Genomic DNA, 27,360 nt, shown 5'->3' with positions numbered 1-27,360 from the left:
CGCTGCAGCAACGAGCACGTATGCGGCGGCGAAGCGAGATGCAGCAGCATAATGTCTAAGGCAGAAAGCAAGCAAGCATGAGCACGTATGTCTGCGTGATGAGGCGCGGCGCGCACGAGCTGCCCTATCAACGTGCCCTATCAGCGGCTTTCAAGCCTGTTGACGTGATCAACTTCGAAGTGGCGGCGGGTAGGGCGCCGAAACAGATCGGCTGCGGCGCGGGTGTGGCATCTCGCTTGGTCTACATCCCCAATCACCCACGACAGAATGCACATAGCTTGCGGCTGGTGACCGTAGCAGAGAGTGGAGGTTGAACTCTAGCCCGCAGCACAAGCAGCAGGTTGCCTTGCCGACCACCGGCGTGGCGTGCGACATACACGGTGATGGCGACACTCATCGCTTTGGAAATCCGGCAAGCCGCCGCGGCGTCACCAATCGAGCCGAGGGAACGACGAGATAGGTGCCTGTGCCGGAGTGTCCGAAGATGTGCACTGCTAGAGTGTACGGCTGAGCTTCTACTTTGTGTGCAACAAGCAAAAGTCGCGTACAGAGGTCCGCAACACGTCACGCTTATAAGCCCGACACCAGCCTCACCGGCCCACGGTTTCCCCCTGCCTCCCCTCCCAACACAACATGGACAAGAAAGAGTACGACCCGTACGCCTCAGCCCTCACAGAGGTCGCAAAGGACCCCGAGGCCGGCCTCGACAAGCCCGCCTACGACGCCGTGTTCGGCGAGATGGACGATAAGTCTCCCAACTTCAAGGGGGTGAGTGGTGCCACCTAACCCCTCGAGCACCCACTCACAGACCATCCCGTGACTCCGCTAACCCGCCCAGCTCGGCACCGCCGGCGCCTTCGTGCTCATGACCAAGGCCAACATCGGCCTAGGCATCCTGAGCATCCCGTTTGTCTTCATGGTCATCGGGCTCGTCGGCGGGCTGATTCTGCTGGTCGTCATGTCGGCGTTGGTGACTTGTGCGTGTGCAGTGCCTACCTCACCCTCCCCGCTCACCCACACCCACCCGCAGACTGTGCCGCCATCATTGGCCCCTTCAAGATCAACCACCCCGAGGTCTACTCGTACGCCGACGCCGGGACGATCGTCGGCGGGCGCTGGGCGCGCGAGTACCTCAGCTTCATGTTCATCATCGGGATGATCTTCACGTGCGCGAGCGCCATCGTGTCCGTGTCGACGGCGCTGAACGCCGTGTCCGTCCACGGCGCCTGCACGGCCGTCTTCATCGCCGTGTCCGCGGTCGTCGGGTTCCTGCTCGCGTCGATCCGTACCCTCGGCGACATCCAGTGGCTCGGCTGGGCCGGGCTGCTGTCCATCGCCGGCTCGGTACTCACCCTCGTTGTTGCCGTTGGCGTGCAGGACCGCCCGGCCGCCGCGCCGCAGACTGGCGCCTGGAGCAAGGACATCACGCTGTTCGCCCACCCCGACTTCGCGACAGCCATGACCATGGTCGCGGGCGTCATGTTCGCGTACGGCGCCACGCCGACCTACTTTGGCGTCATTGCCGAGATGCGCGACCCGTCAAAGTACCGCCGCGCAATGTACGCCTCCATGGGCCTCACGACCGTCGTGTACCTCGTGCTCGGGTCGGTCGTGTACCACTTCTGCGGGCAGTACGTGTCCTCGCCTGCGCTCGGGTCGGCGGGTATTCTCATGAAGAAGGTCTGCTATGGTCTCTCCCTGCCCGGATTGCTGGCCTCGCTGTGCATCTTTTCCCATGTGAGTGGCGCGCCACAAATGAGGCTGCTCCCCGTGCCCCATTGCCCCTCCACCACACACTGACGCCCCAGGCCACGTCCAAGTTCATCTTCGTCCGCCTCCTCCACGGCACCGAGCACCTCTCAAAGGGCACCCTGCGCCACTGGGCAACCTGGCTAGGCTGCACGTTTGGCGTGACCGCCGTGGCGTACATCCTCGCGTCGGCCATCCCGTCCTTTGGCGCCATTGTCAGCTTCATCGGCGCCTTCTTCTCGCCGCAGGGCGCTCTGTCAATCTTCCCCGTCATGTGGTGGCACGATAACTGGCGGTACCGCGCCCCCGGAGACCGCAGCGTGGTCATGGGCCTGGTCAACCTCTCCGTGTTCGTCATGTCCATCTTTATAATCGTCGGAGGGACGTACGGCGCGGTTCTGGGCCTGATCGACCTCCCGCCGAGCTCCAAGCCTTTCTCGTGTGCAGACAACTCTGGGTCCGTGGCGGCATAGAGGGTTGGTTGCGATCGATCAGGGGTTTATAGCTGGGTTATGGGCTGGTCGTGTTATGTCGTCTCTGTTCTGGCATGATGGATAGGGTTAATTTTTGGACATGGTGTGAGCAGCGAGCGACTGTGTCCGCTTGGAGCCCGAGGTCACACGGCACCGACGATTGAGGTGCGTCAGCAACAGGACTGGCCCCGTGGCTGGTGGATGAGTACACGGCTGTATGACTGCTGCCACTCGGACAGGGGTCAAGCGAGGGCGGTGCCCATGGCGTCGAGTTGACCGAGAGATCCCATGACACCAGACTTGCGTTGGTGGGGCCCTGTGTGCAAGCATGTTCGGCCACGCCCTACCCGGCGCCATGTCGTGTGCCAACTGACCAAGGACCTCCAACGAGACATACGCACGCATCGAGAGACCACTTGATCACTCGCCAGAGCCGAACACACCCCAATGACATCCAATGGTGCCCCACCAGACGGTCATCTCGGAGCCGCGATACTGCTATCAACTGTACGGCTCTCTCCACATTGCCTATCTCATCGACCGCAGCAACACGGCCCAGTCCTTGAGGCGAAGCATACCGAAGCATGCCGAGCGCACATTGTGCTCGTCGCGACCTCGCTGTCTGGCACAATTCGGGAAGTTAGCGAGGTGGCAGCACGAAACGATAACCTTTGGGCGGTGCCACGCGGCAGGGCAGGTGGCGCGGTGGCCGCGGGTCCGCGGCGGTGCATGTTAATCAGCCACTGCACCGCCGGCGGGCAGAAGCAGGAGCAGGAGCCACCGGCTGTCTCCCACTCAATGCATGCTCGCTGGGGTGGTCGGTAGACGTCGCCACGCAGAAACCCAATCTACCTCGTCAACCTCGTTAGGCACACGATAATCGCCACTCTGAAACCCCGGCGGCCATGGGGCCAAATGTGGCGCCTGGAGGATTTTGTGCGTGTTCACTCGACCCCGCGGCAGCAGCAAGATAATGCTTTCGTTTTGCCAATCCAGCCGAGAGTGCGGCCGCGCGACCAATCCAGCCGAGAGTGCGGCCGCGCGACCAATCCAGCCGAGGGTTATCTCGAGATAGTGATTGCGCGCGCGTAGCTGTAGCTGTTTGTGCCTGTGTCAGTGTGGGGTAAGTCCATCCATCCATCAGGGGCCAGCCGGGCCGGGTGAGCAGTCAGTCCATCCATCACCCCGGCCGGTCGATCCTCGTTACATATAAGCGGTGTGTGTCGAACACTGTGTGCGCCACACCCCGCAGTAGCGACGAACATGAGCAAGACCGACCTCCAAGACACCACCAAAGCTGACGACACCAAGGACCCGTACACCGTCGAGGTGGGCGAGGCGATGGACAAGAAGCCAGTCGTGTACGATGCCGTGTTTGGCGAGCTCGACGAGAACAGCCCAAACTTCAAGGGCGTGAGTGCGTGTCCGCCGGCATTGCTGACGCACGCCAGCTCGGATCCCTCGGCGCCTTCATCCTCATGACCAAGGCGAACATCGGCCTCGGCGTGCTGGGCATCCCGTTCGTGTTCATGACTATTGGTTTGGTGGGCGGCGTCATCCTCCTCATCGTCATGGCCATCATCGTGGCATGTACGTCGGTCGGTCGGCGGTCGGCGAGCCACCGCACACCCGCTGACCCTGCCCCAGACTGCGCGTCCATCATCGGCCCGTTCAAGCTCAACCACCCGGAGATGTACTCGTACTCTGACGCGGGGTACATCATCGGCGGGCGCTGGCTGCGCGAGTACTTCACGTTCAACTTTATTGTCGGCATGACATTTGTCTGCGGCGGCGCGATCGTGTCCGTCTCGACGGCGCTCAACGCGCTCTCGACCCATGGGGCCTGTACCGCCGTCTTCATCGCCGTGTCAGCCGTCGCGGGCTTCTTCCTGTCGTCCATCCGCACACTCGGCAACATCCAGTGGCTGGGATGGGTGGGGCTCGTGTCGATCGCCGCGAGCGTCTTCACCATGGTCATCTGCGTTGGGATCCAGGACCGGCCCGCGCTCGCCCCCAAGACGGGGCCATGGGACAAGGATATCAAGATCTTCGCGCACCCCTCCCTCGCGACGGCGATGACCATGGTCAGCGCGGTGCTGTTTGCCTACGCCGCGACGCCGACGTACTTTGGCATCATCTGCGAGATGCGCGAGCCGCGCAAGTACAACCGTGTCATGCTCGCCAGCATGACGCTCACCACTTGCCTGTACCTCATCCTCGGCACGATCGTGTACCACTTTTGCGGGCAGTACGTGTCGTCCCCGGCCTTGGGGTCCGCCGGCGTCCTCATGAAGAAGGTGTGCTACGGGCTCGCGCTCCCCGGTCTCCTCGTGTCGCTCTGCATCTACGCACACGTAAGTCGGATTAGTTGACGATTCGCCAGCCCAGCTCACACCACAGCTCTCCGCCAAACTCATCTTCGTCCGCCTCCTCCACGGGACAGAGCACCTGACGAAGAGCACCTTCAAGCACTGGGCCACATGGCTGGGCTGCACCCTCGGCGTATCGGGCACAGCGTATATCCTGGCCTCGGCGATCCCCTCCTTCGGTGCGATCATCAGCTTCATCGGTGCTCTCTTCTCCCCACAGGGTGTCGTCTCCTTCTTCCCAATCATGTGGTGGCACGACAACTGGCGCTTTAGGGCGCCGGGAGAGCGCAGCGTCGTCATGGCTGCTGTCAACCTGTCCATCTTTGTCATGTCGATCTTCATGGTCGTCGCGGGCACGTACGGCGCGATCGTGGAGCTGATCAACTCGCCGGCTAGCTCGCGCCCCTGGAGCTGCGCGGACAACTCGGGCTCGGTGTAACGTGGGCGTTGTGGTAACGTGCAGTAGGGACAGGGTTGACGAAGACGGGCTTGTATGCCACTTTGGCAGGTTGTGGGCATAGTTATGAATGCATTGGGGCTGGAGTGTGTGAACATGCGCGTGTGAGGCACAAACAGGTGTGATCATGGTATGGGACTCCACGTTTGTAAACAGGAGCTACCGCACCTTGCCCCAGACGTGTGTCCGTGACCTCGGTACAGTCACCCACAAACATCGTGGGGTTCTTCACCTCGCACTTCTTCGCTTCGGTCCCTCGTTGACGGCCCCGTGGTTCCTCCACGACTGGTGACTCCCTCAGCCGCCGGGTATCACCACATCACCGGGACGACAATGGCCAACATCACACCGGCGACACCCGCCTCACACCCATTCCGCACATTGCCGTAGCCTCAAGACGTTGACAGCTTCCCGGCTCAGATAGACTGCAATACCCATGATGTGCAGCTATCTATCAGCGCTTAAACAGCCCCAACTTGACCATCGGCGGGGAAATACATCGTTACCAGATCTCCGCCACACCCGCGCGCACAGTCACTGCGAAATGCCACACGGCGCTTCATTGGGCGCGCGCAGCACACCCATACTACGGGTATGCTCTTCCCGGGGCCCGCCAAGCACGAATGTCCGACTTCGCGTATCTCTTTTCGTCGTTGCCCAATGTCTCTCAGTCGACGACGACGGCCAAACGCCACTTTGCGCGCAGTGGACGGGGGGCATTCCGTTCCTCAGGGTCGCCCTTGGGCTCGGCACTCGGCACTTCAGTACGCGTGCTCACCTCAGGCTCACTTCAGGCCTGGCCCCGGACCTGGCATCAAGGAGAAGGCGCAGACTGAGGCGGCAAAGAGCGGTAAGGCCACATCACATGATATGATAGCCCCAGCCACAGGTTGAGCCGCCGCGTCTGTTGGCGGTGGTGGCGAGCACTCATCCCGAGCACACAACAACCGCTTGCACGCAGCAAGCAAATCTCTCCAGAGCCGCCAAAGGCACGCACGCGCCCGAAGCAGGCACACACCCACACGACAGCCGCCTGCCTGTCCGCCGCGTCGGACCATGTCCGCTGTGCATGCAAAGCCAAAACCGCTTACCCGCCTCTGTTTGGCTCTCCACCCCCCCACTAACCCCCCACTGACGGAGTCTCCGTCTAGGGACGAGCAGGCTTGGCGACAAAATCAGGGACAGGAAAAATTGCCGGACCGATGGGTTGCCGATTGTGGGTCCACCATCAGCAGCAGAGTTGCTTTCGATTCTGCTGTTGTTCCTGCCGACCGAACGACTCCACTTGCGTCCCCTCAAGCTCCCTCCCTTCGTCTCCCTTCGCTCGCCGCGGCCTATCACGCCGCCGTGGTCGCAGCACGTAAACGAGGAGGCGCTGTTGGCAATCAATCGCCTCTGTGGTTGGTGGGCAGGCCGTCGATACGGATACGCGCTGTTGCGCTCATCGTGATCTCTGCCTGGCTCCCCAACGACTGGCTGACGTACTGGTCCTGCTGGCCACCGACCCACACTGCCTGATCTCACCTTCCAACCCCTGGGGCTCCAATGGCCCGGGTTCCCGGGCGCAAGGCCGCGGGCAATCGGGACGATGGCCCGATAAAAGCCAAGACGAGTCGAGCAGGAGCAGGGGCAGACGAGCAAAGTCGACTACTGGTCCACGCCGGGGACGATTACTCTACCTTTTCTTCAGCGTCGAGTTCGAGTTCGAGTTCGACTTCGCCACCACCACCACACCCACAACCCACCATGATCAAGAAGGACAAGGACAGCGTCGACGTGTACGAGCATGACGCGCACACTGCGCACCACGACGTCGACGTCGAGGACGGCAAGGCGGGCGTCGTCGCGCCTGGCGTCGTGACCACCGACGCCGTGTTTGGCGACATTACAGAGGAAGGACCAAACTACCGCGGCGTGTCGGCCTGGGGCGCGTTCATCCTCATCACAAAGGCCAACCTCGGCCTGGGCATTCTCGCCATCCCGTTCGTGTTCATGAGCGTCGGCCTCGTGCCGGGCATTATCCTCCTGTGCGCCGTCACGGCCCTCATGATCTGTAAGTCGCCCGGTTGTGTTTGCGGCGCCTGACTGACACCACCACAGACACGGGCTCCCTCATCGGACCGTTCAAGCAGCGCCACCCGGAAATCTACTCGTACGCCGACATCGGCGGCCTCCTCTTCGGCCGCTGGGGCCGCGAGATCTTCGGCATCATCTTCACCATCAACTTCATTTTCGTGACTGCCTCTGCGGTCGTCGCGGTCTCGACGGCCCTCAACGGCGTGAGCGCACACGCGGCGTGCACGGCGGTGTTTATCGCTGTGGCCGCGGTGCTCGGCTGGATGGCCTGCTCCATTCGCACGATGGGCGAGATCTCGTGGCTCGGCTGGATCGGCGTCGTCTCCATCCTCGTCTCAGTGCTCACGGTCACGGTCGCCGTTGGCGTCCAGGACCGTCCTAGCGCCGCGCCGCCCACCGGCCCCTGGGACAAGAACTTCAAGGTCTTCGCCAAGGCCGACGCCATCACGGGTATCAGCGCCATCACAAACTCGCTCTTCGCGTTCGCCGCCACGCCCACCTACTTTGGCATCATCTCCGAGATGCGCGACCCCCGCCAGTACCAGAAGGTCATGATCGCCGGCACGACGCTCTGCCTCGCGCTCTACCTCATCATCGGCTCGATCGTGTACCACTTCTGCGGGCAGTACGTCTCGTCGCCTGCGCTCGGATCTGCCGGCCCGCTCATGAAGCGCGTCTGCTACGGCATCGCTCTCCCCGGTCTGCTTGTCACGCTGTGCATCTACTCGCATCTCGCGGCCAAGTACGTCTTCCTCCGCCTCCTCCAGGGCACCGACCACCTCACACGCCCCACCGTCCGCCACTGGGTGACGTGGCTCTGCACGACGGCGAGCGTCATGATCGTCGCGTACATCCTCGCGTCGGCTATCCCTTCGTTTGGCAGCATCGTCGGCTTCATCGGCTCGCTCTTCACGCCCCAGACCACCGTGCTCGTGTTCCCCCTCATCTGGTGGCACGACAACTGGCGCTACAAGGAGCGCGGCGCGCGCAACGTCTGGATGGCCGTGCTCAACATTTTCATCTTTGTCTGCGGCCTCTTCTTCGTCGTTGGCGGTCTCTACGCCGCCATCAAGGAGCTGATCGCCACCAAGTCGACCCACGGTCCTTGGACGTGCGCCGACAACTCGGGCACTGTCAAGTCGGAGTAAGCGGAGCGGAAGCGCGAGCGCAGCGAGCAAGGTCATGGGGTTACGGGCGCGGCGGCGGCCGCCGAGGGAATCGAATCAATAACCATAGCGTTGTAGAATGGTTGGGGATGCAGCACAACCGGGTATGTCTGCCGAGTGGCGTGGCGCGCGATACCGCGGAGTGCGATACCGCGATCGCGGGGCCGCGGATGCGATACCGCGGAGATGCGCAATCCCGAGCGAGGGCGATAGCGCCCCGTGTCGTATTGTCCAGAGATAGCACAGAGTGGGTCGCGTCGAGCGGCGTACGGTGGTGGCGGCAGTCGGGACGGCGACTCCGACAGCACGTCCCCGCATAGTTCGGGATCCTCGGGTTCGGCGCGCGTGAGCGCGGCGAGTCCGCGCACTGCGTATGCATGTATACATTCGGCGGGCGGTGAGGGGCCTCACGATGCGCATGCATGATATGAACTGCGGACAGGACTGAACGGGGAGGGGCCGAATGCCTGCCGAATGGCGAGGGTACCAGCGGCGTGGCCGCGGGCCGTGTCAAGTCACCTGGTGGTATCTTATCCTACCCGCGCTCCAATGATCGGCGGCGCTCTACATACGCTGCGCTATCGCTGGTAGATACGCACGCACGTACGGCGCTGCTACATATCTATGCGCGTTTGCGTTTGCGCATTCACATCTCCCCCTCTCTCGCGGCGCGCCCTCTCAGTTCGGCGCCGCGATGGCGCCGAGGAGCGAGGAAAATGGCTTAGCGCGCGGTTAACACACCCTACCCTTTTGGCGGCTGGGCCGCTGCCTGGTTGGTGCGTGCGTGCGTGCGTGCGTGCGCGAGCTCGAGCTGGGCTGCATGCGCGTGCATGTGGGGTCCTCTGAGGCTGATATGCTGCATAGGCTTCTTGGTGTGCCGACCGCACTAGAGGAAAGCGCGAATGCCACTTGCCGTGGCAGCCGGGAAACGAGGCACACTTGGGCCAGAATGCCGACGCCACGGCGCACCGTCTTCTCCAGTAACACGAAGCGACGCTGTTGACACTGCGGCGGCCTTGTGGAGTGGCGGGTGATTTAGACATTGGGGCGTATCCATGCTGGTTTTATGCATGTGTTGCGTCCTGCGGGGGTGGCGAGCTGCCGAGCACACCGAGGTGGCGCAGCATACAGTTGATCCAAAGGAGTGGCAAAGGGGCGCACAGGAACACTTGCGCCGATCCGCCACAGTCTGGCACCACAACACACAACACAGAGCACACAAAAAAGCTCTACCCCCGCTCCCGAATCCCGTTGCCAATCTCCTTCCTCCTGAGACAGGTTCGGATCAACAGCGAGCAGGCTCGAACCCTCAACCTGCAGTCGTGGGGGGTGCGCACCCCGGCGGTTGGTTAGACCGCTCCTCCACGCGCTGCTGGTGGTGGTGGGGTCGCGTACACGACTTTGACTGGCAGCACGCCCCGCCCTCTACGACAACCCCGCACGCAGATGCATCTAATCTATCACAGCTTGGCCTTGGCCTTCTCCTGCGCCGCCGCATGCTCCCTAGCAGCAGCAGTCACCCGCCGCAGGCGTTCGGGGCTGACCTCAAACGGCGCCGGCAGGCGCGGGATCCTCAGCCGCCTCGCCCACTCTGGCCCAGGCGTAGCCTGCACCCCGAGCCCGGCCAACACCTGCCCCGCGAGTGCGTGCGTCGCCAGCAGGATACGCGGCATCCCGTGCCCGTTCCACCCGGCCGCGACGTACTGTCCGGCCGCGACGCGCTCGCAGTCGAGCGGCCCGACAAAGGGCATAGAGTCGATCGAGTGGCTCATGACGCCCGTCCACAGCCCGCCCGTGCTCGCGTCCGCGGAGGGGTTTGTACCTGCCAACTTGGCTTCCGACGGCCCGCCCCAGCCGACGAGGTCGCGCTGTGGCCAGGAGCGGAAGTAAGCTTCTGCCCCGGGCGCATTCTTGTCCTCGTCGTCGTTGTCGTGCCACAGCGACAGGTCGGGCGGGCCTGCGCTCCCGTCTGGCCGAGTCGTCGGACGCACGAGGACCTGCTTCGCGCCGCCTATCACGAGGGTGTTGTACTGCGGGAAGGTGACATAGTAGTTCTGCGAGTGCGCGCACCGCGCGTCAGCCCTCTCGCTCGTTCGCTGCCACTCCGACCCGCTACTCACGTTGTGCAGCCCGTCCCAGAACTGCATGGCCTGCTCGTCGAGCTTTCCCCCCGCCCAGCGACTCCCATCCAGCCGAATCGCAGCCATCTGGTTCCTCGCGGCCGTGATGACGCCCCGGAACTCGGGCGCGAGGTGCTCGACCCACCGGTTATTGGCGTACACGACCGCCTTGGCGCGGATGTCGCCGCGCGCCGTGGCCACCGTCCACTCCATGTTGGAGTTGCGGCACGGGAGTACTTCCACCGCGGGGGTGTGTGCGTGCAGCTCGAACCCCGGTGTCTGGAGGAGCTTGGCGAAGAGGCCGTGCACGAACTTGTATGGCCAGCTGGGGGTGTCAGCTCTCGCTCTGCCTTTCTCCAACAGCTGCCAGGCGACCTGGGCCACTTACATCCTCCCCCCGGGCACACCGACGGCCCCTCGCGCGCCCTTGACCCTCGTCAACCGTCCCGCCTCCTCCGGATCCCGTGTTGCGACGACATCGCCCACGACGCGATCCACCCATCCGCCCTCGGCAGCGCGCATGCCCTCGACCTGCGCGACCCCCTTGGCGGCCTCCTCGTCGGTCATGTACGCCGACCACGTGCGCGAGACGTGCAGGTCGCAGTCTAGCTTTTCGGCGGCGACGAGCGCCTCGAACGCGGGGATGTGCGCGACTTCGTGCTCGATCAGCTCGCGCGCTGTGTCGCGGCCGTACGTTGCTGCCCAGTCGGCGTACGCGTCGAACGAGATGGGCCTCAGCTGGCCGCCTGGAGCGTGAGCACGCTGAGCAAGAAAGAGGCAGACATACCGTTTCTACCCGTTGCGCCCCCGCAGATGTCGCGCGCGTCGAGCACAGTGATGCTCGGCACCGCGTCGGCCGGGGAGAACGCGCGCAGCCAGTACGCCAGCGTTGCGGCCGTATACCCCGCCCCGATGATCAGCACGTCGGTGCGTTCTGGCAGCGGGCCCGACTGGAAGTCTTTGAGCGGGGACGGAGCCTGCTCGATCCAGTACGACTTTGTTGGGTCCTTGCGTGGTAGCGGCATTGTGTGAGGCGGTGAGTGGAGTGGACGAGGACGCGAACAAGTTGGTTGATAAAGTCAGCCTCTGTGCCGACTTGGGCTTTGACTCGGCAACATGTCGTCAACAACCGGCCATTTCCGAACCGCGATGTCGGAGCTGCTGACGCTGACACCGACAAAACATTGCTAACACCGGCGTTGCTCAATGACTACTGATGCTTCCATACCAGATGTTGAGGCAGATATCGATACATTGTAATGCAGTTGCTTATGGCTGTTGCCTTTGGCTATGGCTCCTCCTCCTCCACCACGACCTCCTCGATGATAACGTCGGGCGGCAGGGTAATGGCGCCGCTGCGGGGGGCCGGCACAACACTGGTGCGCCACGCCAGCAGGGCCGACGAGATGATTCCCAGCACGAGCAGGAGCACGTTGTACACGGTATAGCTGCCGTGGAATGTGTCCTTGACCGACTTGTCCATCGGCGCGAGGACGAGGCCGAGCAGGCCGGAGAGGGTCATGGCCCAGCCGTACACCGTGCCAAAGGTCTCGAATCCGAAGACCTTGGCTGCGTAGTCTCTGGGGCGTGTCGTCAGCTACCATCATCCCACGATGCTAGCTACGCACGAAATGGCAGTGTAGAACAACGGGCGGAAGCACACGAGTAGCCCGATGCCGATGAGCTGCGGGATCGTATGCGACGCCAAGCCCAACCCGCCAAAGCCCACGCCGATGGAGAGCATGACGAGGGCCACGTCCCGGATACGTCTCGTGTCGAGCAGCCAGCCGACCGCGGGGACGGTGATGATGCCAGCGAGCGGGAGGAGTACCGTGAAAGCTGGCGGGTTAGCTGAAGGCGTTTTGGGAACCCACTGTCCGTGAGCGTGTCCGCCAGGCCGACGTTCTTGGTGTAGTACGCGAGCTGGGAGTGAACCGTGGCGAGGTACCAGTTTATCCTCGTCCTGGCGGGTGAGCATAACCTGTGTTACAATCACCCACATGTGCACGGCCACCATGAACTCCATGATCCAGAACCACGACGAGTACACCTGGCTGACGGCGCTCTGGCCAAAGAGCACCCCGACAACGGGGTCGCGCATCTCGCAGCCCTGCTCGAGGCGGATGATCTGCTCGCTCTCGTCCGCGTTGTCCGGGATATCGTACGCGACGCGCGAGTAGGCCGTGACACTCGGCCGGCGACGGCGGTGCGTGGGGTTGCCTTCGTCGTCGCGGCTCCAGACGGACCAGGCCGACGCGCGGCGGTCAGCGTTGGCAGCAGCGCGGTCTGGGCTCGTAGAGGGCGAGTACGGCGACCCGGGGCTGATGCTGCGCCTTGTCGGCTGGGGCGGGAGCGTGCTCGGCCCGTTGAAGGGCGACGAGAAGATGAGCGCGTCGGTCGCCTCCTCGACCGCCTCGACCTCCCCAGGGCGCTCGTACGACTCGACGGGGCCGAAGGAGAGCTGCTGCGCGATGAGGAGGATCGGGATGGCGGCGTACAGCGCGAAGAAGGTGCGTCTGGGTGGGTCAGCTGGCTGTTCCTGTTGGAGTTCAAGCTACACCCACAAGCTGGGCTTCTCCCCAAAGGCAAAGAACGCGGCCTTGTAGAATACCAGCGGGAACGACGACGCGTCGAACGCGCCCGTTATCGCGCCGAGGATCAGGCCCGAGCGCGCGGGGAACGTGTTGGACACTGGCGTAAGTGGCTGCGTCGGCGGGGAGTAGCTACTCACGGTGGAACTGGGCGAGGAAGATGGCGGGCGAGCCGAGCGCGAGGAGAAAGTAGCCCCTGGGGTGTTAGTGGTGCTAGCTCAGTATTTCGACACCACATACACGAGGTAGGTGTCGACATCTGTGGAACGGTCAGCAGAGTGATTGGAGGAAAGAAAGATCGGAGATGGGAGAGAGGAGATCGGCAGCACGAGGCCAACCTCCCCCTTCCCCCCTCCCTCGGCACTCACATTTCCCAACGTGTCCAAGGGAGAACACGATACAACCCGCCGCGAACACCACAGCACCAGTAAGCGTCGACACCTGCGGGCCGACCGTGTCGAGGTACACGCCGACTGGGAACGATGCCATCTGGGGTTCATCAGCGACACCCCCAACGACGCCCGACGACACCACCCACATTGACCGTGCTCGTCGCGATGATGAAGAGGAAATTGAGCTTGGTGTCCTGCGCTGCGCAGTACGGCTTGTCGTCCTCGCATAGGTCGGCGTACACCCCCGACGCGAGGAGGACGGGCTTGAGCGCCGCGTACCCGAACACGAGGCCGACAGTGAGGAAGCTGCCGCGAGTTAGGGAGGAGATAGCGATAAGACGAGCCGCCGGCCCACGCGACGCACCAGAACACGACGCTCGCTGCCACTTGCAGCACCCTCTGCCTGGGGGACACATCCGTCGGGAGCATGATGCTGGTTGTGCGTGAGAGTTGTCGTGGGATGGACGAGACGACGTTGAGGAGGAGGACGCGAGGACACCAAGTCGACGAGGGCGACGACAACCACTGGCGGGCGTCGCCGAGATACGTAGTACGTCACCAGATGGGGGCAGTCACAAGCGGGCTTCACCCTGCCGTCCATTGCCGCGGCATCCCCCCACCAAGCCCCACACTCGACCCCCCCACTCACCCACTCCACCGGTGAAGTCGCCGACATACCTCGCGACGCATAGCACTCCAACCACACCCCCGCCGCACGCACACCCATGCATGAATCTACAACCTGACTAAAGCTTCTTCTATAATCTACCACATCGAGTTCATGGCCTTGAGCGACAGTTCGACGCCGACGAAAGTAGCGGCCTGGGTGGTGGTTAGCGGGGCTCTTCCGTCCACTACAGTAACTGTCACTCACGTTGGCAGGGAAAGCACGGGCCATGGCAGGGCCAAAGCCCTTCCAGAGAGCACCGACACCGTCGGCAGCAATGAGCTTGCGCGCGCAGTCGAAGAAGCCCGAGTAGGTGCCGGTGGGGGCAGACTGGATACGCGACTTGATGGTCTGGAGGGGTCAGCTTGCGCCATCGTTGGCATAAAAGCTGCTCACGTCAGGGGGGATGGCAAGAGCCCACATGGCAACACCGGCAGAGCCACCAGCGAACATGACAGCGCCGAGCGAGAGGGGAGGAGGGGCAGTCTCGCCAGTGACGGGGTCAACGACGGGCTTGCCAGAGAGGGCAGCCTTGACGCGCTCGTAGGTGACGAAGTAACTGTGGCGTCAGCTTTGATCCAGATTGATTGGGCAAGCAGTGCTCTGACGACAAGAGCTCGAGCGACGGCCGCAAGCCGCCAGTTCGCGAGTCCGCCTCGAGCCGACGCTTGCTTGCCCCAGTCACACGACTTTTTTTCGCGACTACTCACACAGCCGAACCAGGACCGTCACGGGCAAGAGTAGCACCAGTGCCACGGAAGACCGACTTGAGACCGCCCTCCTTGTAGAGCTTGCTCACGACATCGACGGGGCCAGTGTAGGCAGGCTTGCCGCCCTGTCCCTGGACCTGGAGGAGGACCTTGACACGCTCTGCGGGGGCAGCGACAAGGGTAGCGGGGATGGCCGAGAAGAAACCAGCGAAACCGAGCTCAGCGGTCGAGAGCGCGGGCGACTCGCGGCCGGGGGTGGCAGAGTAGACAATCTTCTTGCCGAGGTCGTAGCCCTGGGAGAGAGGTCGCGTTAGCCGAGCGCAAGTTGGGCGGCAGTGGGCCGCTGGAGGCGAGCTTGTCGAGACCGAGCAGCACCAGCAGCAGAAAGCAAACTCACCCAGAACGAGATGGCAAAGATGGGCGTCACACCGATAAGAGGGGGGGTGATGCCACGGTACAGACTGTGCGGGGTCAGCACGGCCGCGTGCGGAGGTGGCATGTGGAGTCGTCCGTCGGAGCCAGCCAGGGAGACGACCACCCAGGGTCGGCGCAGCGGGCGCCGGCAGTGTAAGCTAGTGTGGGGCGGCCCCGCTGTGTGTTGGGGCGGCACCGCTGTACCGCATGCTCGCACCGCCGGTCCGGTGTGGGTGGCTGAGCACCATCACGAAATCGCGCCGACGCCGCCGCTTGGGCGTGGTCGGGCGACCGACACCACATCCAAGCGACACCCCGGCGTCCGGCTCATGCAGGTAGCATCCCCGGCTCTGACATCCGCTCCCATGGCTCCGCGTGCCACTACGCCCACAGCTCTCTACTCACCCCTTGACACCATCACGCGCGAGCGTCTTCTTGACAACGTCAATGGCACCAGTGTAAGTGCCGGGAGCGGCCGTCTGCAGACGTGTCTTTGTCAGGTCGAAGGGGTGTCCGACGAGCACGGCACAGGTGCCGCCAAAGCCGCCCGAGATGAACGACTTGACCGAGTCGGTCTGACCCTTTGTCTCCTCCTTGATGGCCACGATGTCAGAGCTGTCAACGTCGGCCATGGTGTTTTTAGGTGGGGCGGGAATGGTGGAGTTGGGGTAGAAGGGGCGGAGTGGTGGGGTTACGCGAGCTGGCTGCTGGTGGTCTAGCTCGGGATCGCGTCGAGGCAGAGTCTCTGTTCTGTGTTGTCGCGGTGGAGAAGAGGGGGTCCTTGCGCGCGGGGCAGATGTGGTCGAGCTCTTTTATAGGATGGAGAGTGTAGTAAAAGTCAAAGTGTCGTGCTAGGAGGTCGCTGGCGGCGTTCGGACCCCCCACTCGGGAGAGCTTGGCTGTCGACACGATCTGGATGCCGCGGTCCACCTCACGAAACATGAAAAATACTCCCGCTTTGACTTTTCCGGCTAACAATGACAACCGGATGGTGACGAGTGAGGTTCGACCGATTTCGGCTTTCATTGTGATTATGTAAAATAGAAACACGCGACTTCCACATGGGGTACGCGTCACTTACTAAATGGGTTACGTTTTTAAGCGGTATTTTCAGGTGGTGGGCCGCCGGCGGGTGCATCTGGCTGCAGATCCGCAAGCGGGGCTCACCACTGTGGTGTCACTTTGGTTCGCCGTTCACCATCGCCGCCTGTTCTGGCGTATATCTCTCAACTCGACTCGACTCTCACACTTACTACGCATACACCCACACACCCCCACACACACCATGGCGCACGCAGCCACGGTAATCACAGCCGCTGCACTCTCGGCATCCCCACCCACAGCCTTTAGGCGCTCATCGACACCAGGCCCAACAGGGCGCGCAAAGCGGCCACTGCGCGTCAGCTATGGAGCGACAACTACCGTGCCCGCGGTACAGGTGCGGGGCGTGAGCCCAGATGGCGCGAACGGACTTGCGGGGAACGGCGAGGCAGAGTGTGACGACGATGACGAGAACGACGACGACCTCGACGACTACGAGCTCGTCGAGGAGGGAGCTCCCATTATCAACGGTGCGTGCGATAAGGACGTGCAGCGTCACTCCGGTGACTGACCACTTGCGCGCAGTGACATGGCGCTTCATCTCAAGACTATACCTTCTCGTGCCTTTCGTCACGATTCTGTTTGTTGCCCTCTTGGTGGCAATTATCGTCTACGGATGGTGGGTTTGTGCACTGCACCTTTACTGCATCTAACCCATCTCAGGCCTCCGTCGGCGGACGAGCGCAGCCACGGCCAGGTCTACCCGCACCCCATCTTCTGGAAGGCCTTCCTCGTCGGCTTATTCGCATCGTTTACGGTCCAGTCGCTGCGCGTGCCGACATGGGTCGGCGTGTCATGGCTTCTCTTGTCCAACTCGTGGACTATTGTGCTGTCGACCGTCGTCCACGCAGTCCTGCACGAGGGGATCCGCCTCGTGTCGATCCCGTTAACTATCCCGTCGCCGACGTCGGGGTTCCACTCGTCGTACTACCTCGGCCTGGGGTGGGGCGTTGCCGAGGCGGCGTGGGGTATCGTCCAGGGCTGGGAGCAGCTCGAGCTGTACCGCGACCTGTTGGAGGAGGAGCGATGGGACGAGGAGGCTCCGTTATGCGATGAGCCGGCCGAGATCGCCAACGGCAACGGTAATGGCAACAACGGTCTCGCGACGGTCCCAGAGACGGAAGCACTGCTGGTGGCGGACGCCGAGGAGCAGCAGTACCTCGAGGACGAGGCTGAACTGGCACTCCGCGTCGAGGTGCTTGAGCGCATGCGGGCAAGGCAGGGTGAGTCGCAACAAAAACGCATCGGGCTAACCTGCCAGAACTGGAAGACGCATTCGGCCTTCCGTTCCCCAACATCCCGTTCCCACTCCACCTGCTGTGGCGCCTCGACACGCTGCTGCTCAACCTCGGCTTAACGCTGATCCTGTCGGCATACTACTTCGACTCGGAGCCGATCTACAAGCACCAGACGTTTGCAAGTGGCGGCAAGGACTGGGAGCCGGCCGAGCCAAACTCGACGCCGTCGCCGTACCTCCCGCTGGTTTGGGGCCTTGTGACGGTGCTGCACATTGCTCTGAGCCTGGTGTGGAAGATTGTCGGAAGTGCGGGTGTTGGCGCGGTCACGTGGGGTGTAAGTGGCTCCAAGGTCGTCACTGTTTGCTCTGCTGACATTCCCAGGGCCTGATTGTCGCGCTTGGGACCGTGTTTGCAGGACTGGGTGCATGGGGTGGTGTTGTCTGAGTCTATGTATCGTAGCGATAGTGCATGAGGGTGGTGATGGGTTTATAGAGCATGTCATGTGTCATAGTGATTGGCGGGGTGCTGGGCGAGCCGCCACAAACCCTGGCTGCACCAGCCGAAAAAAAAAGTCCGCACCCATCCGGACAACCACTGGCCAACTCGCACTTCCTCGCCCCTTTAACAACCTCCATCTCTCTTCAACAACCCCCAACATGGCATCTCTCCGCCTCCCCGCGCAGATGGCGCGCACCGCGGTCGCCGGCCCCAGCCGGTGGGTGCAGGCGTCGTCTTTCGCCACCTCCTCGCGCGTCGGGCTGGACTTCACCGCTCCGGCCCGCTCCTCGGGTAAGAACCTGGCCCGTCAGAACCGCAAGATCGCGGCGCAGCAGGGCGTGGTCGGCATGGCGACCATCCCGTCGGCGGACGCGACGCCCGTCGAGACGGTGCGGTGGCACCCTCTCCCGACCGACCTGTACCGCAACGCGGCGGGCATTGCGGACCGCGCGCCGACGCACACTCTGCACGTGATGAGCACGCGCAACAACACGCTCCTGACGTTCTGCGACGCCCTCGGGCCAATGTTCCGCACCACGTCGGGCGGCACGGACAAGGTGTTCCGCAAGACGTCGCGCCAGAGCTACGAGGCCGCGCACCAGGCCGCCCTCAAGACGTTTGCGCTCATCACAGCCACGGCGCGCGCCCTCCGCGAACAGCGCGCAGACCGCATGGCCATCCAGGTCGCGTACCGCGGCATGGAGGGCCTCGGCCGCGACGCCGTCCACTCGGCCCTCGGCGGCGCCGACGGCGCCGAGGTCCGCCAGCTCGTCGTGCGCATCGAGGACCGCACGCACATCAAGATTGGCGGTACCAGGGCCAGGAAGCCCCGTAGGGTGTAGTTGTAGGTGAGTGAGCCGAGTACTCGCGCGCAGCGCGAGTGCGAGGGTGGGGAGTGCCGATGGCTCAGCTAACGCAGCGCAGTTTTGCATGAAGCAGCATTGTCCGGCAGCGGGGAGGTGTACTAACGCGTGGACTGACCTGAACTTGACTCCTTTCCCCTTTCCTTTCTCCCTCCTCACCATCGCCGCCTCGCCGAGCCGCTCCGCGGCCCGGCTGGATCTCTCGGCGCTTTCGAAGCCCCTCTGCCTGCTCCTCCAGACACGGGGGGTCAAAAAGCCGCCAACAGCAACTCCCGACGGCCGCCAAAGCGCGGCCCGAGGCCTCGTTTATTCCTTGGGCGAGGGGTTCCCACCTCGCCCAAGGTATGCTTAGAGGGGATATCCAAGTAGGCTTGTGGGGTATGCAGTGTGTGGGAGCCAGCTGACGAGCGTGGTGTACTGACCTGGCTGGCGCAGGCCAAACTGACATCGCAGCGACGACCCCAACTCGGACCTCCCCCTCCCCCTCCTCGCCGCCTCGCCTCGCGGCTGCGCCGCTCGGCTCGGCCACTCGGCCCGGCGCTTTCGAAGCCCCTCTGCCTGCTACCCCCAGACACGAGGGGTCAAAAAGTACGCCAACAGCGACCCCCCGCTCGGCGGCCCAGAGCCGCCGTCGGGCCTCGTTTATTCCCCGCGTGTGGGGATCCACCATGCGCGGGTTATGCTTAGAGGGAACAGACGTCGTCGTCGTAGAACTGTCATGTCATGGCTTCTTACTGTACAACTTTGCTGCTGCTGCTGCTGCTGCTGCTGCTGCTGCTGCCTTTGCCTTTCTTCTGATCCCCGCGATACGTCTAACCAGTCTATGCCCCTACCCCGTACTCCGCCTAGGCGGCGTCGCGCGCCGCTTCCTGCCCCCCTCTACCCGCCCCTCGCCCCACCCGTGCTCGGCAAGCAACGCATCAGCGCTGTCGAACTCGCCCTCGCTCGCGTCAAACTCGGTCACGGCGTACTCGATCTCCTCGGACAGGTCATTCACGCCGCCCTCGAGGTCAAAGTACCCGTAGCTGTCGTCGCGCGCCAGCAGGCGCACCGCGACTTCCGCCACATCAGCGCGGGGCACGGCGCCGCGCGCGCCCACGCGCGTCATGTTGACCCTGCCCGTGCCCTCGGAGTCGGTCACCATGCTCGGCCGCAACGACATGGCCTGGAACCCGCGGTCGCCGCCGCGGCGGCGCACAAGCCCCATGGCGGCCAAGTATGCGTCGGCGCGCGCCCGCGCGTCGTAGTACTCTGGCGCGAGCGCGCGCGTGCGCGCGACGAGGTCGACGTCCTCGTCCGACCACCACGGCGCGGCGTGCCGCCGCACATGGAGATACGACAGCGCGAGGTACTTCTTCACGCCGGGGCTCACGAGCGCGGCCTGCGCGAACGCCACGAACGCGCCGTACTCGACCGCTTCGATCGTGTGCGGCGTGCTCGAGGCAGCCCAGACGACGTAGCTGGGGGATGTGGCGGCGATGATTGCGCGCGCGGAGGTGTAGCTCGTGCGGGGGAGCGACTGGACGACGGCGCTGAGTTTGCCGCCTGGCTGCGGCGTGTCAGCACGAACAACGGGAGAGCGCCCGAGGAGGAGCGCAGACCCACACTGGCCATCGCCTGTACCGCGTCCTTTCCGGCCCCGTCGTCCACGACAGAAATAACGTGCCACCCCCGCGCGAGGAGCAGCGGCGTCATCGCGCGCGCGGTCGCGCTCTCCCCGCCCACGAGGAGGACTTTGACATCGGAAGAGGTTGCGCTCGAGGCGGACCGCGCGCGCGTGAGGTCGTTGGTCGACTTGGAGCGCGGCGGGGTCGTTGTCGTGCGCGCGCGTTTTCGGGGCGGAGAGGTCTTGGGCTTGGGGGGCTTGGAGCTGGACGGCGTCGGGTTCGGGCTGGTCGCGTTTGGCTTCGGCGTCGCGCTGCTCGGCCGCGGGGACTTGCTCAAGCTGCTCGCTGGTGTCCGCGGACTACTGCTGCTGCTGCTGCTGCTGTTCATCACGCCCAGGAGATCGGATCTCGGCGTGACCTGGCTAGCTAGCCGTATGCAGTGCCGTGCAGTGCCGTGCGGTGCGGGCTTCCGTCCGCATCGCCGCGCTCCCTCGCGACTATATCATCATGCGCACCGAGCACGCCGCGCATGCGTCGCTCCGCGACGCCGCGCGAGCGTGTCCCGCTATCGTGCCATGTCAGTTGACCGGGGCGCACCCGAGAAAAAGTACACCGCCTCGTCAATGAGGCGGGAGCTAGATGGAGGCCTGGGCGGGTCGTTGCACCGCCGCGCGCGGGGCGTGTGGTGTGGGGGTGCTGACGTGCTGGGTGGGCGCCGAGCGAGCAGAATGTCGGCAACACCCCGCACCACCCCGCGCCGACCAGCCCACTATCCCATGCCCCGCGCACCCGAGCTCGCTCTCGCGCGGGCGTAATGACATGCTGCTTAAGTACTAGCCCGTGTCCGTCCCCGACTCAGGCGCCGATGTGCAGCACAGCATGGCGACGTCACGCGCCGTGCCGATGGCACTGCCTCGCTGCGCGACTGCCGCCTCGAAAGTGGGGCCGAAAGTGGGGGCAGCAGACCACGTGCGCCCCACGCGACTTTACTCCCGCTCCTAACCACCCCGCCACAAGTCCAATATCGCCGTCGTGGTTGGCCTGCTTGCCTGCTCCGGCTCGGCTCGTCGCTGCTGCTCGCTCTGTTGATCATCTCGGACATCATCGACCCTACGCCGTCGCCGACACCGACACCCACCAGCATGCTCCGCACACCTGCACTCCGCGCCGCGCGCGCCTCGGCCCGCGGCTTCTCGACCTCGGCTGCGCGCCGTGGCGGACACTCGGGCGGCTCGAGCCACGCCGACACTGTCGAGAGTGAGTTGGGTCGAGCTGCGGCTGCGGCTGCGAGCGGAGCGAGCAGCGAAGCGACTCGGACTTGCCTTTCTGTGCTTCTCGCCTCGGCCTCGGCCTCTGCCCGCTCGCTACTACTTCCCCCCGTCGCTGGGCACTCGCTGACCCTCGCTCCCAGCCTTCTTCGACGCCAAGTGGGCCACCCGCGCGCTCCTCGTCTCCGCCGCGGTCCTGCTGTGGCCCTACCTCCCCGAGCGCCCCACCTCGGCCGCGTCGCCGTCGCTCGCGCCCGCCGCGGCCGAGAAGGAGGCGACCTCGGCCCCCTCGTTCATTACCCGCGCCATTGCGTCGGGCACCAAGGAGGACGCGGAGAACTGGGCCAAGCGCAACGACCAGCACCTCGCCCTGACGCGCGAGCAGGCCGACGAGAAGATCCTCGTGCAGGAGGCTGAGCGGCCCAAGGTGTGGCGGATGCGTTATCCTAGGTGAGTTGCTAGAGCCGAGCGCCACAGGCGCGAGGCGGGCTTAGGGGGGGGGGGGAGAGACAGGATGGACGACACGGCGATCCAGCTGGCCAGACGGCCGAGCTCCATCGACCATGACGCTGTCTCCTCCTCCCTCGACCAGCCCCCCTCCCTCCTCTGTCTCCCGCGCACCCCCGCCGCACTCGCTGACGCTCGTGCGCAGCTCGTTCGAGCAGGCGTCCCCGCACGGCATCCCCGTCGGCTCGCAGGCCGACCTCTCGGACCTCAAGGTCAAGTCGGACTAAACGAGTAGAGACAAACAAACAAGGCGGCTAGAGCATCGGATGCACATATGGAAATGCTGGGGGTGGGAGGTATGGGAGGGGATAGGAGTGGGTGAGGGGTTGGTTGAGTGGTTGGTCTGCGTCGGGGTGTGAGTGAGTGGGTGGGGCGGAGCGAGATGCGGTGGTGGTCGTAAGCCGAGGTGGTCGGCTGTGAAGCGGGCGGCAAGGAATGAGCCCTGCGTTGGAGAGATTGGCTGCTTTCTTCGCTGCGCTCGACTGTGGCGTAAGCGTACAGGTTGCTTGTGCTCGCGGTCGGTACGAGTTCACCGTCGTCTGGGCCATCTCGGCCTCGGCCACCATCGGGGAACAGACGAGGCAGCCCCACCCCCGCCCGGCCTGCAGCTCGCCTTCGGCTCGCTACTCGCTACTCAAGCAATACATTCGTGGATGCAATTATACTACTATGCTAATGCGTGTGTCTATGCTACATGCTATGTGTGTGTATGTGTGTGTGTGTCCATATGGGTAGTGTATGCCCTGTGGAAGGTGCGTGTGTGTAGTTGGGAGAGTTGGACACAGTTGGCTTGCAGGCGAAGAGCGCGCTCAAGGCTAGTTGATAAGACGAACCGCGCTCACACCGAGCCGATCAATGCCGTCGCTGCTCCAGCGGAACACCTCGGCGCCGCGCTCAAACGGCACCGTGTGGCGCACGACAGGATGGAGCACAGCCATGACCGGCTCCTCGAGCACGTCGCGGGTATCGAGCCCGCTCGTGTCGACCTCGGGCTCGCCGGTGCCCGCAGGCGGGACGTACGTGTACTTGATGTGCTTTTGCCCACGCTTGCTCTTGGAAAAGGCCGCCTTGATGTTCGCGAGGCCGGATGCTTGACGCGGAGGAGCTGCGATAGCGGCGGAAGACGGCTCGGCGGACGCGAGAGAAATGATCCTCCCACCGTCGACCAGGACCCGCCTCGCCGCCTCGTACACCACTGCGCCACCACGCGAGTCGACGACAATGTCGAAGCTCGACTCCTCGAGGCGGTTCATCACCGTCGCTGGCGACCCGGTGAGCACGCCGCGTGCACCGTGCTGTAGACACGCAGCCTGCTCCCGCCCGTGGTCCTCCCCGCCCGAGATGACAGCCGTGACAGCCACACCATGGCGCGCCATCTCTTGGCAGATGAGAGCCGGCACACCCGTGTGTGCGTCCATGACGAGCGCATGCTGCCCATGCCGGAGAATGCCACGGAGCGCGCGGTGCGCCGAGATGCCTTGGATTGGAAGGGCAGCGAGCTGCTCTAGCGAGAGGTGGTTCGAGTGCATGAGACGGGCAACACGTCTCCGCTCAACGATCACATACTCGCACAGCGCGCCGCTCTTCTTGATGTCCACCAGGCCCACGATAATGTCTCCGCGGTGAATGTCCTTCTCGTGCTCTCCGGCAGAGATACAGCGGCCCACAAAGGAGCGACCGGGGATCCACTTGCCGACGTCAGCGCGTGTCTTGTCGTCGAGCGCGAGGATGTCCACGTGGTCGATTGCAACGGCGTATATCTGCACAAGAATCTGAGACGGGTGAACCTTTCCAGGCGGCTTGATGTGGGAGGTAAAGTCGACAGGCGCGGGGAGGTGGTGTCGAAGGTGCATCGGAGTCGCGTCCTTCTGGTTGGTTGGAGGCGCTGTGGAAAGAGTGATGGCGGCCATGGCGGCGTGTGGCAGGCCCAGGACGCGCGAGTCAATGTCGCTTGAACGGCGAGCGTGGCTGTCTGTAAACCCTCCGCCGGTGGGGAGGATGAGGTTTGTGTAGCCGTTCACGCGAGTCTGGTCACGACCGTGACTCTCCATCAGCGGTACGTCGCCGGCGACGCTGCCCTCGCCTCGCGACGACAGCTGAATGCGTTGACCATTCATAGACTTGCGGCGGAGGGAGCTCGTGCCGAGGTCAGATGACGCTCGCCCCTGGCCAACATCGGACCGCGCACGACCCGACTGCGAGCGTGCCAGGCGTGGTAAGCTCCAGACACTGCTAGCGCGTCTGACACCTGCGTCTCCGGGCTCGGATGGCACGTAAAGGCGATCCGAGTCCTCCGAGGTCATGACAGGAAGGAAAGTGATGGCGTCGGGATTGAGCGTCGACGGCTGGGCGAGGCTGCTGAACCGATTGTAGTGCGTCTGATCGTCGACGGAGAAACGGTTGTAGTGCGTTTCTTCCTGCCCAAGGGGAGAGGCCGGCAGTCGTGGAGTGAATGATGTGCGGTGCGGCGAGGACGAAGTGACTGAGCCGGCCATCGACATTGTGCGCGACCTGGGGATGTCGTAAGGGTCGGGTGTGATCAGACGACCGTTCCACGCTGTGCCGTTGTACGACCCCGAGCCAACCTCGCTTGGCGCACGACTGCCTCCAGCCGGGGTGCCCGCTTCGCTGGCGTAGTCATACACGGGCTCAGCAACAGGCACCCTTGCAAGCGGGGGTTGGATGAGGGGAGGGGGTGTGGCCGTCTGAGCCGGGTGTGCGTAGGACCTGCTCGGCGCTTCGAGCTCCTCTTCAGACTCCGAGTCCGAGTCGGGAACCGGGTCGCGCAGTTTACTTGGAGCGGGGGCTGGAGGTGCTGGAGCCGGGACCACGACGACGGGCGCATGGCCACCAATCTCACTGCTTGGTCTTCTTGAGCTATACCCGCCCGATTCGCCGCTGCCTGTACTCGGAGCGACTGAAGTTTGGCTGGGGACACTGACAGGCTGCGAGGCGCTCGAGGCCCAGCTCGGGGTATACCCGCTGTATCTGCTGCCGTCGGTGCTGCCGTGCGGCCCATCATGCTGAGCAGACGATGGTGCACCAGGCATTGGCGCGAAGCGAGATCGCGGAGGGAGGGGCTGAAAGGCTGCCCACCCGTCGTCGCCCTCTTTCGGCATGTACATGACGACAGGGGCCGCCGACGCTGCTGCCCATCCACCCTTGCCGTACCCCGCTGCCCGGACACCGACGGCGCCATTATCTGGCCTAATGACGGACGGCGGGCGGGAGATGTCAGAGGCTGCTATCGATGCCGAGTCGCGGGAATCATGGGAGATGCGGCGGCCATGGCCCGACGCGAGCGCGGCGATGACGGATGCTGGGGGCGACGGTGTGGCGCGAGTTGGGGTTGCTCTGCCGACGTCAGAGAGCGCCTTCACTGACGGCTTCTCCCTGAGGCTCTTGACCGACTTGACCGACTTGATTGACTTGACCGACTTTGTCGACTTGGATCGCGTGAGGGTCGGGGCCGCCGCAGCCACCTCGTCAAGGTTGAAGGCAGACTGGCTGCGCGGGCGTGCTGTCGACGCGCTGCTCGAGGAGCGCTGGAGTGTCGGTCGGCTAGGCCGGTCATTGCCGCCGAGGATGACGATTTCAGCGCCACGGACACGGCCGTGGGCATTCGACGCAGGCTTGGGAGGAAGAGGTGGCGGTGTCTCGAGCTCGGCCTCGGCCTTCTTCACCTTGGAGGGTGAGGCTCCAATATTCAGAACGGGGACCTTCTTCGGCTTCGCCGTCGGCGTGTCGATCTCTGGAGCCACGACCTTCTTCACCTTGGGCGGCGTGTCCACAGTCTTCTTGGACGACTTCTTCCTGCGAACCTTTAGCGGCTCAACGAGCTCGGGTACCTCGTCCAGCTCTTCGTCCAACGGCTCAAGCCGGAGCGGTATCCGATCGGCATCGCCAGGAGCGAGGAAGGCGCGAGGCGTGGTTGGCGAGTCATCGCTTGCTAATGCAGAGTCGAGCGGAGAAGTAACAGGATCAGGAATAGGTGCTGGGGTTGGCGGCTGGAGCCTGAGAATAGGTAACGCAGAGACGGTGACTTGTGGTGTCTCCTCGGCCTCGGTGTCGTCATGAGCGGTTTCGCTTAGCGAAATGAACGACGAGCTGGGTGTGTAGAACTGCTCGTTGTCCGAGTCCTCGCTCTCGCTGTCGTCGACGGGAGGCACGGGAAGTGTTGTTGCTCGGGGTGGTGCAGGCACGGCAGGCTTGGAGACGGCGTGAGCCGCGTCATTGGGCTTGAATAATAGACCTGGGGTGGTCGAGACCTGCGGTGAGACGATGAGCGATGATGGCGCCGAGCCCGAAGACGCTGACACTGCCGACAGGTCAGATCCAGTGCCAGGGGCCAGCCTCTCCACCGAGTCGAACCCGGGCGTCGCGTCATGAACAGGTTCGAATTCTTCCTCTTCCTCCGCCTCGGCGTGCACTGCTTCCCTCACACGTTGCACGCGCTCGGGCTCGTGGCGAGGAAGGTCGTGCACGTGGCCGTTGGCTGCAGTGGTCCGTGTGCGCCGCTGCCTCGGTGGTTCGACGCGCGCGTCGCGATGGCCGCGGTCGATGCCACCGTCGTCGTCGTACTCGTCCTCCTCTGCGAACGCGATATGCCGAGGCGGCGGCGGCGCAGAATAACGTAACGCGTTATCGCTTGTAACTCTGCGCGCTCTCCGCTCGTGGATGGACGCGGGAAAGGCAGGCGGCCGGGGTGCGCCAACATCGCTGCTGCGCTCCACGGCGTCGACGTGGTCGTACGCACTGTCGCGTTGGGAGAATGATGCCGTCGAGCGCGGCCGCTGTGGTGGAGAAGCGGACGCCGAGGGAGCAGCATAGAACCGCCGGTCGGCGCCGTACCCGCTCGACGCGAAGCTCGAGGACGACGCCTTGCGGTTTAAACTGCGGTCATCGGCGTGCGCGAAATCTGCATAGCTGCGCGATGGGCGGCCGAGGACCGACTGGAGAAAGGTCGGTTTCGACATTGCTCGGCGTAGATGCGGTGCGGTGCTGGGAGGTTGGGAAAGTTTGATCAGGCTGGCATGGCCGGGGGGTTGGGGCGTTGGGTCGATCTGAGCCTGCTAGAGGTTGCTAATGGTGTTG

General features: G+C 63.9%; 9 protein-coding genes across 9 annotated transcripts; 4 read left to right on the top strand and 5 right to left on the bottom strand.

Moving 5' to 3' along the window:
• Window positions 1-633: 633 nt before the first annotated feature.
• mtr_14 (N amino acid transport system protein) lies at window positions 634-8,272 on the top strand (the record flags this gene model as incomplete). The annotated part of the gene is given in 3 exon segments (XM_062772695.1): window positions 6,314-7,101; window positions 7,149-7,483; window positions 7,496-8,272. The coding sequence occupies 3 exon segments, from the start codon at window positions 6,594-6,596 to the stop codon at window positions 8,270-8,272; spliced, it is 1,620 nt and encodes a 539-aa protein (XP_062628679.1). The 5' UTR covers window positions 6,314-6,593.
• A 1,478-nt stretch (window positions 8,273-9,750) lies between these two features.
• ordL_1 (putative oxidoreductase OrdL) lies at window positions 9,751-11,435 on the bottom strand (the record flags this gene model as incomplete). Its single annotated transcript, XM_062772694.1, has 4 exons — window positions 9,751-10,344; window positions 10,411-10,735; window positions 10,799-11,156; window positions 11,198-11,435. 4 exons carry the CDS (start codon window positions 11,433-11,435, stop codon window positions 9,751-9,753), a joined length of 1,515 nt encoding a protein of 504 aa, XP_062628678.1.
• Window positions 11,436-11,648: 213 nt separating this feature from the next.
• On the bottom strand, window positions 11,649-13,853 carry FMP42. Its single transcript, XM_062772693.1, has 10 exons — window positions 13,758-13,853; window positions 13,540-13,699; window positions 13,370-13,490; window positions 13,242-13,260; window positions 13,142-13,197; window positions 12,975-13,101; window positions 12,411-12,926; window positions 12,285-12,373; window positions 12,039-12,249; window positions 11,649-11,990 (listed from the first exon to the last, which is right to left on the bottom strand). The coding sequence occupies exons 1-10, from the start codon at window positions 13,820-13,822 to the stop codon at window positions 11,699-11,701; spliced, it is 1,656 nt and encodes a 551-aa protein (XP_062628677.1). The 5' UTR covers window positions 13,823-13,853; the 3' UTR covers window positions 11,649-11,698.
• A 251-nt stretch (window positions 13,854-14,104) lies between these two features.
• colt (Congested-like trachea protein) lies at window positions 14,105-16,016 on the bottom strand. The gene is made up of 6 exons (XM_062772692.1): window positions 15,590-16,016; window positions 15,168-15,231; window positions 14,771-15,063; window positions 14,457-14,619; window positions 14,268-14,411; window positions 14,105-14,215 (listed from the first exon to the last, which is right to left on the bottom strand). Exons 1-6 carry the CDS (start codon window positions 15,814-15,816, stop codon window positions 14,159-14,161), a joined length of 948 nt encoding a protein of 315 aa, XP_062628676.1. The 5' UTR covers window positions 15,817-16,016; the 3' UTR covers window positions 14,105-14,158.
• A 359-nt stretch (window positions 16,017-16,375) lies between these two features.
• On the top strand, window positions 16,376-18,029 carry LOC62_04G006125 (uncharacterized protein). Its single transcript, XM_062772691.1, has 5 exons — window positions 16,376-16,755; window positions 16,811-16,904; window positions 16,949-17,508; window positions 17,547-17,857; window positions 17,905-18,029. The coding sequence occupies exons 1-5, from the start codon at window positions 16,470-16,472 to the stop codon at window positions 17,965-17,967; spliced, it is 1,314 nt and encodes a 437-aa protein (XP_062628675.1). The 5' UTR covers window positions 16,376-16,469; the 3' UTR covers window positions 17,968-18,029.
• A 150-nt stretch (window positions 18,030-18,179) lies between these two features.
• Window positions 18,180-18,863, top strand: MRPS18 (37S ribosomal protein S18, mitochondrial; the record flags this gene model as incomplete). Its single annotated transcript, XM_062772690.1, has 1 exon — window positions 18,180-18,863. One exon carries the CDS (start codon window positions 18,180-18,182, stop codon window positions 18,861-18,863), a length of 684 nt encoding a protein of 227 aa, XP_062628674.1.
• Window positions 18,864-19,713: 850 nt separating this feature from the next.
• Window positions 19,714-20,879, bottom strand: LOC62_04G006123 (uncharacterized protein; the record flags this gene model as incomplete). Its single annotated transcript, XM_062772689.1, has 2 exons — window positions 19,714-20,433; window positions 20,490-20,879. The coding sequence occupies 2 exons, from the start codon at window positions 20,877-20,879 to the stop codon at window positions 19,714-19,716; spliced, it is 1,110 nt and encodes a 369-aa protein (XP_062628673.1).
• A 677-nt stretch (window positions 20,880-21,556) lies between these two features.
• On the top strand, window positions 21,557-22,549 carry LOC62_04G006122 (uncharacterized protein). Its single transcript, XM_062772688.1, has 3 exons — window positions 21,557-21,748; window positions 21,903-22,209; window positions 22,412-22,549. The coding sequence occupies exons 1-3, from the start codon at window positions 21,634-21,636 to the stop codon at window positions 22,491-22,493; spliced, it is 504 nt and encodes a 167-aa protein (XP_062628672.1). The 5' UTR covers window positions 21,557-21,633; the 3' UTR covers window positions 22,494-22,549.
• A 532-nt stretch (window positions 22,550-23,081) lies between these two features.
• AOR (NADPH-dependent alkenal/one oxidoreductase) lies at window positions 23,082-27,242 on the bottom strand (the record flags this gene model as incomplete). The annotated part of the gene is made up of 1 exon (XM_062772687.1): window positions 23,082-27,242. The coding sequence occupies one exon, from the start codon at window positions 27,240-27,242 to the stop codon at window positions 23,082-23,084; it is 4,161 nt and encodes a 1,386-aa protein (XP_062628671.1).
• Window positions 27,243-27,360: the final 118 nt, after the last annotated feature.

This window comes from Vanrija pseudolonga, chromosome 4, assembly GCF_020906515.1.
Source record: "Vanrija pseudolonga chromosome 4, complete sequence".
Taxonomy (NCBI): Eukaryota; Fungi; Basidiomycota; class Tremellomycetes; order Trichosporonales; family Trichosporonaceae; genus Vanrija; species Vanrija pseudolonga.
Note: the sequence above shows the minus strand (reverse complement) of the source record. Positions and strands in the feature narration are given on the sequence as shown.

Excerpts from the sequence above, each read along its gene's own strand:
- FMP42 (XM_062772693.1), bottom strand. The coding sequence starts at position 13,822 with ATGCTCCCGACGGATGTGTCCCCCAGGCAGAGGGTGCTGCAAGTGGCA. Across the intron at positions 13,491-13,539 it reads TCGCGACGAGCACGGTCAAT|ATGGCATCGTTCCCAGTCGG; the intron begins GTGGGTGGTGTC and ends GATGAACCCCAG. Across the intron at positions 12,927-12,974 it reads TTTGGGGAGAAGCCCAGCTT|ACGCACCTTCTTCGCGCTGT; the intron begins GTGGGTGTAGCT and ends TGACCCACCCAG.
- LOC62_04G006125 (XM_062772691.1), top strand. The coding sequence starts at position 16,470 with ATGGCGCACGCAGCCACGGTAATCACAGCCGCTGCACTCTCGGCATCC. Across the intron at positions 16,905-16,948 it reads GCAATTATCGTCTACGGATG|GCCTCCGTCGGCGGACGAGC; the intron begins GTGGGTTTGTGC and ends AACCCATCTCAG. Across the intron at positions 17,858-17,904 it reads TTGGCGCGGTCACGTGGGGT|GGCCTGATTGTCGCGCTTGG; the intron begins GTAAGTGGCTCC and ends TGACATTCCCAG.
- colt (XM_062772692.1), bottom strand. The coding sequence starts at position 15,816 with ATGGCCGACGTTGACAGCTCTGACATCGTGGCCATCAAGGAGGAGACA. Across the intron at positions 14,620-14,770 it reads GACGGTCCTGGTTCGGCTGT|TTACTTCGTCACCTACGAGC; the intron begins GTGAGTAGTCGC and ends CTGACGCCACAG. Across the intron at positions 14,216-14,267 it reads CCCGTGCTTTCCCTGCCAAC|GCCGCTACTTTCGTCGGCGT; the intron begins GTGAGTGACAGT and ends ACCACCACCCAG.
- LOC62_04G006122 (XM_062772688.1), top strand. The coding sequence starts at position 21,634 with ATGCTCCGCACACCTGCACTCCGCGCCGCGCGCGCCTCGGCCCGCGGC. Across the intron at positions 21,749-21,902 it reads CCACGCCGACACTGTCGAGA|CCTTCTTCGACGCCAAGTGG; the intron begins GTGAGTTGGGTC and ends CCTCGCTCCCAG. Across the intron at positions 22,210-22,411 it reads TGGCGGATGCGTTATCCTAG|CTCGTTCGAGCAGGCGTCCC; the intron begins GTGAGTTGCTAG and ends GCTCGTGCGCAG.